The 14,160-nt window shown below is 39.5% G+C and overlaps 1 protein-coding gene across 1 annotated transcript in view; it reads left to right on the top strand.

Moving 5' to 3' along the window:
* The first annotated feature begins 380 nt into the window (after window positions 1-380).
* The window catches only part of LOC139731186 (dexamethasone-induced Ras-related protein 1-like), a 37,394-nt gene continuing 23,614 nt past the window's right edge, over window positions 381-14,160 (top strand). Inside the window, exons 1-2 of the mRNA XM_071642069.1 lie at window positions 381-912; window positions 3,542-3,871. Of these exons, the coding sequence (XP_071498170.1) occupies window positions 3,601-3,871 (271 nt within the window). The 5' untranslated portion in view covers window positions 381-912; window positions 3,542-3,600. The remainder of the gene's footprint in view (window positions 913-3,541; window positions 3,872-14,160) is intronic.

Below are 14,160 nucleotides of genomic sequence, written 5' to 3'. Positions count from 1 at the left end.
AAATCAATTATTTTTGATTGAACAGGAGCTGAATCAAAGCTGATTGAGCAAGATGAGTCGAACAGTGTTATCAGCGACTTTCATTGATTTTATAACAGAGGGCGTGTCAGACTACATTTTAGCTTTCATTATCGACATTAATGTTTGGAATCAATAAGATATGCATACAGCCATACATCATTTCCCACTGTGTCTGTAGCATTAAGCACGCCTGGTTATGACATCACCTGATAGTGATAACCGAGCCAATCGGGTGCTCCTATACCAGGCAGCATGCGCAGCACCATGAAGTGCAGTGCAATGAGTGCACTGCATAATGATTTAGACGATGTGTTCGTGTGTTATCATAGTGTGTTGTGTGTGTGAGCGTGTGTGTGTGTTTGTGTGTACATTTAGGTCTACTGCCATTCTGCTCAACTCCTTACTTATGTACGATATACCATATTGAGCGTGGCGTGCGGTACTCCTCTCCGTACAAGGGCACACCTCCCCCCGGTCGCTCTCGCACAGAGCGCGTGCGCTTCCGAAGCGGTGCTCACTTTCTCACGGCCAACGAACACGTATAAATAACCCGAGACGCCACGCTTCCTACCAACTTGTTGAAGTGCAGGCACCTACCTAGCAGCTCGTGTTTTATGAGTAAGCGTCGATTTTCCAACTTCTGGTGACCTCAAATATGCAACACATTCGACTGCATATTTCGCTGTGCATAATTGCAGAAAAGTAGCCGTGATGCTGTCAACTATACTGTCCAGAGCACCGAATAATTAACCATATTATAAGAAGAGGAAGTACATTCTGATAAAGCGTGAATATTATCTTAAAGAAATGGAAAGAAGAACTATTAATTTCGAACTCGGATACACACTCTGGATGTAAGCCGTTCACGAGCCAACACGTTTAAATCCAAAGGTAAGAGTAATTTTGTCATTTTCTTCTTTGTAAATTAATCGCTACATACAATTATGTGTTAGGAGTTGGGCATGAAAAAAAGCTAATTGTCATTTATCAAAATGTTTATGCCTGTGATTTGTTAATGTCGTTTCGAGATAATTTCTGATAAGTCTGAAAACAGATTAAATGAAAATTTATCGCAAGCAAAATAATCCCTTCTCCAAACGACTTATTTTTTCCAAACCTCAGTTCCCGTGTAAGTTCAACCCACTTGTTCCTTTAAGCAGTTTATTCCAATGATTGTCAACACTTTTCTTAATGAAACACACAACTGAACGTAATCATGTATCCTTTGAATGCTTTAAAAAGGATAATTGCGTTACAGAAAATTGCTTTGAATATGTACTTTCCAAAGTATATGAAGACTAGGTTGATATGATTTTTATCACTGAAAAGCTAACTTTTGTCATTGATTGATTTGCTTTCTATCGGGGTATTTGTATTCCAATATCGCGAAAGTTTGAATTCAACTTTGTTTTGGTTTTCTTGACTGATAGCTTTTTTTCCTGCTGATGGTAACTCACTAACCGGTAACATAATTCAGTCGACACACACAAACACACACAGTCATAAACGCACAAACACCCGTGGAACACATTGTAAAAAAAAATACCCCTCTGTCTTTATTGTATCTAATCAATGTACAATACCCCATCCAAATCTTCTAAAAATGTATGAAATTTAGTCGTTTTTCTTGTACGTATAACTGCATAAGATCGACACTGTACCTGTATGTAAGGATGTACTTATGCACATTATCAAAATAAGACATAATGTGCAATAAACAAGATAAACTCTCAGAAAGTGTATTTTCTTGCCTATACCACGAATTTATTTAAAAAAAAAGATTTTATAACAACCTCGCATACATCTCCCTATAAAGTATGCGTAAAAAGGAAACACATACACACACAGACGAAAAGCATTCATGATTATGTATACACACACGACCACACACACACACACACACCATACACATATACACACATAATGCACACAAATGCACACACACACACACACACACGCGTGCGAGCGGCTTTCAATTCATTTGCTGTCAGGGGCAGCCAGATTCGGGAATGAATATTTGATTTAATCTTCTGTTGTGCGGTTGTAACAAAGTGAGTGTAATTTAGCTTGAAATTGACCCTGCGCTTCGCCGCATATTTTTTTTTTTCTCCTGGATGATTGCTCAGAGCGCCATAAGCCACGGGAGAGGGCTGAAATATCTACCCCGTACCACCTGCATCCATAGTAACTCAGGAATTGAAATCTTGGTGACACGGCTTGTCTTTTCAGCAGCCTGCCCCAAGGTATTACCATGGGAGAACTGAAAATACAAGTATGGTGGGGTCCTGACTATAACCGTAAAAATCTCTCTTTATTCATAATGCGATGCGTGTGGCTTATATGGGCGGATAGGTGGTTTTACCACTTTAAAGTATTTGGTGTCGCGTAAGCGAACTATAACAGTTTATTCTAACAAGATGCAACAAATTCATATGAATTCAACATTTATGCGGGTCTATTCTTCTTTTCTAACTAGACAATCTTATTAAGATACCTCTCTGCGCCTAAATCTATGACTCGATGTGTTTGTTGTTGTGGTTTTTTTTTGACGGAAAAAGAAATAAAAGTTGGCTTGAACTGAGAACAGCAAAGTGCGGAGAAATGACACACACACTCAAAAGTTTAGATTTTCTTTAGGAACTCATCTTATGATAACCTTTATTGGTGTAAGACATTCGTACACCTTTCCCCTCCTCGATCTCTCTTTCTTTATCTCATTCTTTCTGCCTGTCTTTTTTTTTCTTCCTCCCTCTGGCTTTCTTCCGCTTCCCTTCTTTACTCTGAGCTATAACAAATTCTCTGCCATCTCTGCGCTATTGCAGATGTCCCCTGAGCATTCCTCCATTATTGTATTCTGACAATAATTCTTAATTCATTAAGATTTCCACCCATGGCTTCCACCTCTCACCTGATTCTGCTGTATACTCCGATCAACTCTGCGCTTTGACCTTATGATTTGCTCTACTTTCTTTTCGACATCATAATACCCTCCCTCTCAATAGTTAATGAAGGTCTCTTACATCACGATGAATACGACTGACCTCTTGGATTCAAAGATTTTTCCTTCTTCATTTCGCCATTATTGAGAAAGATCGAGCGATTCTTTGACCACCTCTCTCTTATTTCCGCCTTCCTTGAAAATGGGACTAATTAACCCCTTTTTCAGACTATGTTTCTATTCTCGACCTGTTTTTAATGACGGACAAACACATTTACACCTGCGCATGACTGGAAGTATGATTGTCAGGGGAATATTTGAGGAGGACAATGTCATTATGTGCATGAATACCGCCGTATTCAGTCCTTCCATTCGTATCTTGATGTATAGGCGTCGGAGCACCACGGCATGCTTGACTGTTGACCCCCTGAGAATTTCACGAATTTTGTTCTTTTTTTAGTTAAACTGGGAGTTTGAATATATTAATATCCAGTGATTTCGTTTCATGATTTCTCCGTCTCCCTTCCCTTCCGTGTTTAAATGGTCCCTCCCACTCCCCACCATCCCTCTTCCTAAAAACAGCCAGGCTCTATTCCACCGTAGTCATCCCAGGTCTGCATCGCGATCACGATACAGCCGCCATGACGTCGAAAGCCTCGACGCCCGACTCGGAGATAAGCGCGCCGGAAGAGAACTGCTACCGCCTGGTCGTCCTGGGCTCGCCGAAGGTCGGAAAGACGGCCATCGTCAGCCGCTTCCTCACCGGCAAGTTCGACGACAGCTACACGCCCACCATCGAAGACTTCCACCGGAAGATCTACAAGATCAAAGGGCAGGTGTACCAGCTGGACATTCTCGACACGTCCGGCAACAACCCATTTCCAGCCATCCACAAGCTGTCGATACTTACAGGTGGGTCCCTCGACACAGACCAATATTTTTATGCCATAAGTTTGAGAACTGTTAAACTGTTGTCAAGTCATTTGACATGGTGTTCAATTGGTGCTTCTTAAATGGGCAAAGTTCAGCTCACATTTTTCCAACAAAGCTAATGGTGTTACGTCTTTAAAAATACGCCAAAAGATGTTTTCAAAGTTGAAGTGAAGTCACTGAAACAAGGCAGCATTAGGAGTCCACGGGTTTAACGCTTTGTTTAAAGATGACCTGATATCTATGAATAATCATGAGTGTTGATAAAATTGTCAGACGTTGCTGTTTGTTGTTTTTTGCTGGGTTTTTCATTCATCCTAGAGCATTTCTCCTTTTGTTCTCATTTTTTTTCTTTTGAGGTCACCCCATTGAATATGTTGAATATTCGTATTTTTTAATTCCTACTAAATGGCTTAGGAAAAATTGAAAAGGCATTGAACTGTTGTTTTTTTAAGAAAAGATCTCACAGTAATCCAACGTGCGCTGTTCTGCCAATTCAGCGATAATTTTATTTATGCTTCTTGTGTATCATTCAAATGTGTATCCAATATTAATTGTTATTTTTAAGGCTATATGTTCTGACCCTGTCTGAGGAATAATGAAAGGTTGAATTGAACTGAATTAAAATCAACGATCATGATATGTCAAAAACAAAGATTACAGATACACACACGCGCGCTTTGCTGAGGATGTTATTTCCAATACCCTCGACGCTGTTATTTCAGTTCAACAGGTCATGATAATTCTTATAAACATTGTATACATTAATTGGCTACAAAGAAGACCTAGTCATTTTGAAATATGTATAATCTTTTTTCTTCTCAAAATATAGATACTGTAGACGCAGCTCCGTAATGTGGTAGATTATACAGTAAAAAAAAATCTTGGCTTGGCATTGATGGGAACGTTTTAGTATTCATTTCATTCTACTTCGAATGTTTTTCTTGCTTTCATTTTAGTTCGGATCTAATGCATGCAGACTCTTTGACCTAGTATAGGTTCGCACAGAAAGGAAGGAATTTCCTGAAAAGATTATCTCTACTTCAGGTCTACGGCGGAATATAGATTGAATACAGAGTTCTGTGTATCAAGGTTCCTAAGACCGATGGGCGGTCTAAGTAACTTACAGCTGTAATCTTGCAAGACGTCAACAACTTTTTTTTTTCATCAAAACCTTTCGTCGAACCCCAGTTGAAATGAGCAAAGCCTTTGCATTTTGCACGGTCGCCGGAAGCCATTAAGACTTTCCAGGATTTGGGCCAGCTTAATGACTGCAAGGAAGAGTTTCGAGGGATTTTAGACATCGATCTCCTCTTTCCCTATTGCGATGAAGGAATTACATGACAGGTGAAGCAATGAATTAAATTAGACTATAGCAGAAAAAAAAGAGTGATATCAGGTTTCGTCGACAGAAAATACCGTCGATCATATTTCGAAGGAGTTTAATAAGATATCATCCCTCTCTCTTGCCATGGGTTTTTTTTTTTCGTTTCTCCGTAAGCGTTGCCACATCTTGTGTTGGTGTGTGTTTGCTTGTATGTTTGTTCGTTCGTTTGTTTGTTTGTTTGTTTGTTTGTTTTTGTAGGGGAGTAGCTTTTTGCAAAGCGCCTCCTCGATCTACAACAATACAGTGATTGTTTTGTGGATACTGCATTTTGATCACCTCTTCCAATATGTCGTCGTTCTGTGAGAGAAGTGTTTTTTCACAGGAACACATGACATATCATTCACTGAAATCGTGTAAGCGAGTTTGCCACCCTTCTCCCTTCTTTTGTTTACCCTCTCAAAGTTGTCGTTAATTTTTTTTTTTCTAGTCAATACCAGGTAGCTCTCCACAAGTTAAGACATTCCAGATAATGTATAGTGACTCGGTTGTAAAATAGGCAGCTGAACTACATTTTAAAAAGAGAACTTAAAATGCCCTCCTCTTTCGTAGTTTTATGGCGTGTTTTTTTCTTTTTTTGTTATTGTTGTTGTTCTTTCTTTTCTGCTTCTGCCTTGCGGGAAACGTCTTTAACTTGATCAAGAGCAATTCGTCTACATGTCCAGTGTGTTGCCAATTTAGCTGTTGATAGGGTTTTCTGTTTCTGAACGCACCAATTTCCACATTGTACAATCGACGTAAGGGTTTTACAGGCGAGATCGAGAAGATCTGGTTACCTCCGGCACACTTGATGGTGGGGAACGAAAGGGTATGGCATACAATGTTCCAAAGGGTGATTTTTTTTCTTATTCCGAATACTGGTTAATCGTAATATGAAATATATTTCGTTATTCCGAAAAAGTTCGTTATTCCAAAACAAACAATTTTCATATATACACCTATAGAGGTTCGTTAATCGAAAAATGAAGAAGGTTTCGTTTAATAATCCGAATATTTGTGGCTATATTCCAGTTCGTAAGGTGTGTAATTCCGAAAATTAAACGAAGTTCTTTATTTTGAAAATTCTTTAGCCCGAAAATAAAACAATATTCGTTATTCCGAAGATTCGTTAATCTGAAAGTAAAATAAGGTTTGTACTCCAAATACGTAAAGACAGTGCCTACAGTAATGAACCTGTATGGATTACGAACCTTATTTCATTTTCGGATTAACGGACCATCGGAGTAACGATTTTTTTTTCATTTTCTTACTAACATTAATATATCAATAATACTCCTATTCTTAATCCGAATAAAATTCGGATTAAGAAACCTTCGAAATAACTAACCTTCGGAATAACAAACTCTAACCGTGCCAAAGTCTCCTTACGTCCGGAAATAACGACAATGCCGTCACATAACTGAATCGCACTCATTGTTTGCGTGGTTATTTTAAGGGAAACACCTTGTCTATATTGGAAATTTGTTGTTATTGTTATCTCATGTAATTTACATTAAATCAAAAGTCAGCAAGATCAACAACAAATCATATTCGTGAGATCCTGCGATAAGAAACCAAAAGCTCAATTCTTTTATGGTGGTCGTAATTTTCTGTCATGTCAGATTCTGTCATCCTTTATTTTGCTTCGCTCAGTCATTTCAAAAGCATACATTTCAGTATTCAGTCATACATATTTACAAAAACAAAAAAGCTTGATACCACTCGCATTGCTGGTAAATCAACTTCTCATTCACTTGTTTACTTATCTATTTTCATTTTTATTTGTCTTTGATTTATTTCATGAGCGTTTTCATGTGTATCTTATGTCTAGTGTGTTCACGTATATACATATATACTTTATAGTCAGTTTGTTCTTTTTCTATGAAGACTAATCCATCCATCTATTACAATTTCTTCTTTCACTCAGACAGTTGAATACACATCAAGCCTATAACCTTGAATATCAAATGTCATTTTGATATTTAGGTAAATACGTACATTTTTCTTTGCTAGAGAAAAGATAATAAGAATTACACAGATACGTGAAGTAATATATAGTATAGGGTAATGGAATTGCCATCAGGAACATGTTACAGTTTCTGATAATAACTTGCGATTAACTTTCATTATCATTTCATTTCATTTCATTTCATTTCATTTCATTTCATTCAATAAGTTTTCCACACAAATTACAGTCATAATATACATCTACAAATCAATGAATAGCAACAAATACTTATAAATTCTAATGTAACAAGTTAATTATGTTACTGATAGGTGTTGTTTCTCTTCTGTTATAAGCATACAACGTGCAGAGGAACACAATATCCGCTGGATAAGCCCTATATCAGCTTTGAATAACCTACATGGTACTATAATGATCTGATTTGTTTTTGTGTCTTCCATACCACTTCCCCCTTTCCCCAATGAGGTCCTGAGCTCATAGTATGCCAGTTACACCCGAAGTGTTTTGTTGTGCTGTTATCTGTCGTTAGCTTCTGAGATAACATCTTTTAAACCTTAATTCTCTTGATGAAAATGCTAAGACGGTCTTTTATTTTTGTCATGTAATAATGACCACACCGGTCAGGACTTACGTCTGATTTTTTTTTTCTTTGCCTTCAGATATGTCTTTAATGCAAAAACGCCATGAGGCATAGCATTTCACCCGCATTTAGTGGACAGGAAGGCATCTTCCAAGATCTGATGAGCGCGATTTCCCTTGACCAAAACATCTCGTTAGCTGATGCTCATAATGCCAAACCGCAACCAGGGAAGTACAGAATGACGTATGTCATTAATCCCTGAAGCGCGCATGACGTTTTGACACCTGATCAAAATTTGCCTTGTCTGTATTGCACGCTCGTGCGTGTGTGTCATCGAAGTTAGCCTGTCGTATACTATCCTTCGTGATCATTGTCAGTCTGTGACAGTTTTGAGAAAGTTGGCATGTGCTCAGTAATCAAACCATGAACTTTTCTGGCGATCTCGTGTGCGAAGTGTGGCGCCGTCGAAAAGTACTAAAACAGCCGTCATACGCGACATGAAGCTATACAACAGGACGTTCGCGATGTCGTACGAGCCCCTCCGACACGTATACACCACAGCGGCCAGGCAAGTAGCGTGACGATCTCGTTGCGATCGATATGCCTTAAACGATATCCCCCTTCCAAAGCCCATTAAAAATCAATCCGTCAACAAGCACATTAAAACACAGCGCTGCTTAATTATTGCAGGCGCGGTGAATAATAGCGGTAATCGATTGTTAATGGTGTTTTTGAGCATCCTCGATCGCACCAAGAGTATTGAATACCAAGATGATCGTAATGTGTGTGTCGCACAAGGAGACGCGTTCGCCAGAAATTGTGTGACACGCATGCGTAATGAGAAAATGACAATACTCTCCGTACACTCCGTAGACTGGCTAATACCATTTCTTCATTGGAGAGGGAGACTGGGACTTAAAGTAAACCCTGTCTCCGTCTGGTATCCAGAATCACTGATATTATTATTTCGTATTCTAAGGTCGTACAGAGCGTGAAGAAAAGGGGAAAATCCCACTGAAGTGGTCAAACACATAAAATGCTGGCTGATATTTGCAATAGTCTTCAGAATTGAAGGAGGCGCATTATTCCAAACATGAAGAAGGGGGAAAGATGTCTTGTTAAAGACTTATGGCACTGGGATGAATTAAAGACTGTAAGTAGAATAAAATGTCCATAGTCCACCACCCTTTTAGATTACTGTCATGTATCAATGTCCAAGGTTATAGAATGTAGTAAACCTTTATGTATAAACGATTGATTAATTTCATTTCCTTTTCCTTCTTCTCGTTCTTCCTCATCATTATTATGACTCTATTGTTCTCTTATGTGAAGCATTAAATTTTTGAAACCATTCTTTATTTTTCTACAAAATCCAAGCAATCATATCCTGAACCTGTACCAAGCGCGGGTGAGAGTATACCTCATATAGTCCCAACGTTTAGTTGTTCCGAAAGTTACTATTATGTAAATAATGTATTCTGATTTATAGAAAGAATAATGTTCACCCCCCCCCCCCAAAAAAAAAGTGGTTGTTTGTCGTAGTAGAGAGAAGACGCAGAAACCTATGAGGGACACTTGCAATCTATGATATTCCCATGTTCGCCTGCCTTGTTGAGATTTAAAAGGTTACATCAACAACAAAAATACTGTCAAACGAAGTCAGAAAATGACTTGGTTTTTTTTTCGAAAATTAAAAAAACGGCCAAGGCTTGCAGAAGGGAAATAGTCAAAAATAGATATTTTTCTCTCTCTTTTCTAGATGTCCATGACTCAGAAAGCAAATCGAATTTTCGTCAGCTGACCAGACACAGGTTAATGTTCTTAAAGAAGAGAAATTGCTTTCGAGCGCATGTCCTCGCATAGTCAGTCGTTCGACTGCTCCACTGAATAAACGAAAAACTCCTCGCAGCTGCGCTTGTTTACTAAATTTACATGGTTCCAGTCGCTTCCCTTTTTTCTTATCACCAACCTGGTTCTCCACTTTGGTGGGGAATAGGATCATGCGCAGGAAAGGGTCCCATCTCAACAGTTTTTTCTCTATTCTGGCTTTCCTCGATAAAAAGTTTGTCCTGGTTGCAGCCACCGACTCGATTTAGAAACAAAAGAAAACATAAAGTCTTTGGAAGCGAAGGCCCTTCTCTTTCTCAAAGTATACAATGCACCTGCCAAATGAACTTATACTAAAAGCGAGATGCAAATAGATAGCGACAAATTGAGGTAGAGAAGGGGGGAGAGATTCTCCTTTTTCTTAAACCATCCTTCATCGCATTTTGCAGGGGAAGCGGCACCTTTCATGGCTGATAAAGCGAGGGAGGGGGGGGGGGAGTAAATTTTAGTTTCCAGAGACCGGTATGCATTACTGTTTGTCGAATGAAGTAAGCTGTAGAATCATTATTGATATAACTCACTATAACCCTAGATGAAGATTGCGGGAGAGAATAAATGATGTAGATGATTAAACTAGCAAAAGATTAACGTGGATAGGAAGATATGATAACACGCTCAAGTGAATCATTAGTAAATCATGTTTAGATTATATCACATTGTAGTCATTTTTTTTTCTTTAGTCATTTTCGGTGTGTATGAGCCAGAAGGTCGAGACAGACCGTGAACCTAATGTGTTGATTGTTCAACCCCTTCCCCACCCTACCCCATGCTTTCTGTATACACGCACTATATTCAGCGCATATACTCTGAGTCAACGGCGGAATAGAGCGACAAAATGAATAGAGTCCCCTTTTTTCAGATCACGTGACAAGCTGGTTGCGAGAGAAAACGCCATGATATCCTTGAACAGCTATATCGAGCATCATGCAGTGTCGAGAGAGTGCGACGGACACATGGTTTATTGCCCCAGCTGTGAATAGCCCCTGCGCCATTCTTTGCACATCCTTCCCGCATTGATTTACTACTGGCAGACCGGTGCATTTTACCTCTTTTGAAATATTCCATAATGTTCTTTTTTCTTTTGACACAAACAACAAAAAAGAAAAAAAAAGGCACACACTCCAAAGAAAACTCTTTCCCAAAGCAATATTCTACGGTGAGTCTATATAGCGATATAAGTGTATTATAGGCAGAGTCATGCCTTTCATATTGAAATGCAACCGGAAGAAAGCAAAATCTCATTTGGTACTGGGTTCATTTGTTAAAGAGACTCGCCGGCCATCTTGATATGGCGCAGCCTGGTCATTTTTCTGGACGCTAGATCGAAAGAGCTTTCAACTACACTTGGCTACTGTAAACGGAGCGAGTTTCAGAGCGAGTTAAATGCTGATGGAAATCATTCTATACGCGTCCCCTCCAATTTTCCTGAACTAATTTGATATATGAAGAATCTGTTCGTTCTGGTTCCGGTTTCATTTCGATACCGGCAATGGCCTGTGAAAACAGAGTCTACGTGTATACACACGAAATGGACACACATTCCTTCGTTACGCGGGGCCAATTCATCGAAAGTGAGTTGCATTCGAATGATACATGTACTTTCGATCTAAAACTACGCTGTGCATCCATACATTGCTTGTTATTTGTTCAGATTTACGACAGATATGTATAATGTAGGTGTAAAAGAGTGGTATTACTCGCCCTTTTACCAGCATTCCAATCTATTGTAGCTTTTTTCAGTATTTTGTTTTACTATCTAATATGCTCCTTGTAAGAGTATTTCGTTTCATTCATGCAGTCTTTACATGTATATGAACATGTTACAAAGAGCACACGCAGTATCTGCATAATGCAAAATTCATGAACAGCATCAACAATGTGTGATTATGTTTGCTTTGATTAATCCGTAATCGCAACTTTAAAAAAGAAATGTTACATTGTCCGTTTAAAGAGTGATCGGAGTGTTTTTGTAATGCCATCTGTTTCGGCAAACATTAGAAATGTTGTTTTAATGAAAAAGAGTTTGAAAAGCAAATCGATATCAGGAGAACGGAAACGAACTACCGGTTCGATTTTCCCCCTTTATACGGCTGATAATATTCCATTGACGCCTGAAATCACCTGCTGCTACCGTATTAGGATTCCAACCGAAATGAGGCGCCCTGGAATAATCATCCTCGTGAATCTTTTACCAATCACAAGACCCTGAGTATAGGCTGCATGAACTATTCAAAGAACGTGGTTGCATGCAGAATAGAATAATCATCCTATAGCTGGTCATCATATTACTGTCGATTTAATTTTTTCTCGTCAGTTGCGTTTGTACTTTAATAAAAATGTCGTCGGTACATTGGTACAAACCTGCACAGTAAACACGACATAATTTCATATCGGTGAAACTCTCAACGCCTATATGCAAGCGAATCGGTCTCTTTACAAACGTCTTCATAAATGGAACACTACAAAGATTGCAGCGTCTCTTTGTTTATTTATTTGTTTCTTGACATAAATAAGCTACGAGCAAAATGCGCCTATATCATAGGGCGTTATACGATATGTAGTTTAACGGTACCCCCCCCCCCTTAACCGCTGAGTTGAAATTTATTTTTACGCATATATCCCTGATTAACTTTGAGCATTCTTTAAAAGAATATTTTCCTCTAAAGAGAGAAAGAGAGAAGAAAAACATAAATTGAGGGACTCATGCAAAAGTCTGATAGCTCGTTAAGAGATCATTGAATGTTTTGGCGAGGAACCCGGAAGCCCAGCTTCTGACGATCCTTCACCAGAAACCGACCGACGTTTCTCAAGAAATAAAACAAATAAAAACAGAAAGGGTTATATTTTTGGCCTGTGTTTTTAAATATCGGGTAAAAAATCATCCTCAACGACTTACAAAGTCAAAGAGAAAAATAACAGCTGAGCCCAGCACCCAAGACGTGAGATATTTCTTGTTACAGTGTGCTGTTATCGTTCTTGTAAACAGTTTGTGTTCTTCTCCTGCCAAGATCGTTATGTTCGCTGTTTCTGCCACAGTGGAAAGTCCTGAATATAAAGATGAGACGAAAAACAAGTGCAGTGATGGAGAAGACAATGTGATAATTCGATGTAAAAGGTTGCACCCCATCTGCGCCTTGTTGATGTTGTTGCTTGTGATGGTGACTGATGGTGATGATGATGATGATGATGATCGTCTATCTTGTCCAATCGCTGAATTGTCTATTTGGCGCCAAACAAGACAAAATGCTGGAATGTGCAGTGACAATCTCAAAATAAAAAAAGTTCACAGCAACCAACTAATCCTAACAGGAGGATGATATGCATTCCTGAATGAACACAGATTGTGCAATGTCTTTTCGCTATTTCTCTCTCCCTCCCTCCCTGTCCGTTGCTATTTCTCCGTGAGAATTCAATCCATCTTTAATTCAATTACCTTTTATTCTGATGAAATCTAAACACCAAAAGTTATGTGTGCAGAAATTCGGGGGGGGGGGGGGGGGTAGGGGTATTGTGACCCCTCATTTTTGCACAAATGCAATTTATGAGCGTCTCCTTCCCTTATAGGTTAGCCAGAACGGGGGGGGGGGGATGATGCTTTTTGTCGAAGTTGAAGGAGAACCTCTGGGAAATATAGTTCCATGTCGTCCTGCAGAAACCGACAAAATTGTGAAATCTATCGATAATTTTAGGTCAACGACGAAATTGATTCACGGGAGTCTGTTTTTGTTGTTGCAATATTCCCTCTGAACGTCGAAGCTTGAACGACGCCACAAACCTGTTTTCGTCGTCGTTCCTGTCGGTGTTGTATTCCCTGTTTGTTCCATGTCATCGTTTTCGATATCTACCGAATCTTGGGGGGGGGGGGGGGAGGGGGAGGGCGTATTGCGGGATCACACAATATACTTCCGCTCATTGGTATCTACGTCTGTATATTCAGCACATTGTGGGAGAATATGTTGCCCTATCTTTTACCCTTCCTGGTTTTATCGGCTCCTCCGCGTATGTATCGGGGTGGCGTATCATCACTGATATGATCAGCTGACCTTTGCGATGCGGTGTCGGAATTTGTTTACGACCAATTGTTGCGGGGAATGATGCCAATTGAACGCTGGTTGATACGCCACAGGAATATTGCCTCAACTACCGGCGACATATTCCGCGACATCCCTATTTTTCGCTGCATCTCAAACTTTTTTAATACGAGTTTAAGTTATGCATTCCGGCCCACCCTCTCTTTGTAATGTGCGCCGGCGAAATGAGGGGGGGGGGGGGGAGGGGGCGGACGCATTGCTTTGCGTTCTGTCTGGTTTCATACTCGTGTGTGTATTTCAAAGCTGGTTAGCGCTTGTCGGGTGCAGAACGAAATGCAGTTATCCATGCCCGCGGTGTAAAGCGTAATTTCATTTAGAAGGCCGGAGAATACAAATGAACCACTCGTTAGCATAATTTAAGGAAGGCATGACGAACAATCCCCT

This window comes from Diadema antillarum, unplaced genomic scaffold (assembly GCF_040938485.1).
Source record: "Diadema antillarum isolate AM-2024a unplaced genomic scaffold, OU_Dant_1.0 seq00000364_RagTag, whole genome shotgun sequence".
NCBI classification, from domain to species: domain Eukaryota; kingdom Metazoa; phylum Echinodermata; class Echinoidea; order Diadematoida; family Diadematidae; genus Diadema; species Diadema antillarum.
Note: the sequence above shows the minus strand (reverse complement) of the source record. Positions and strands in the feature narration are given on the sequence as shown.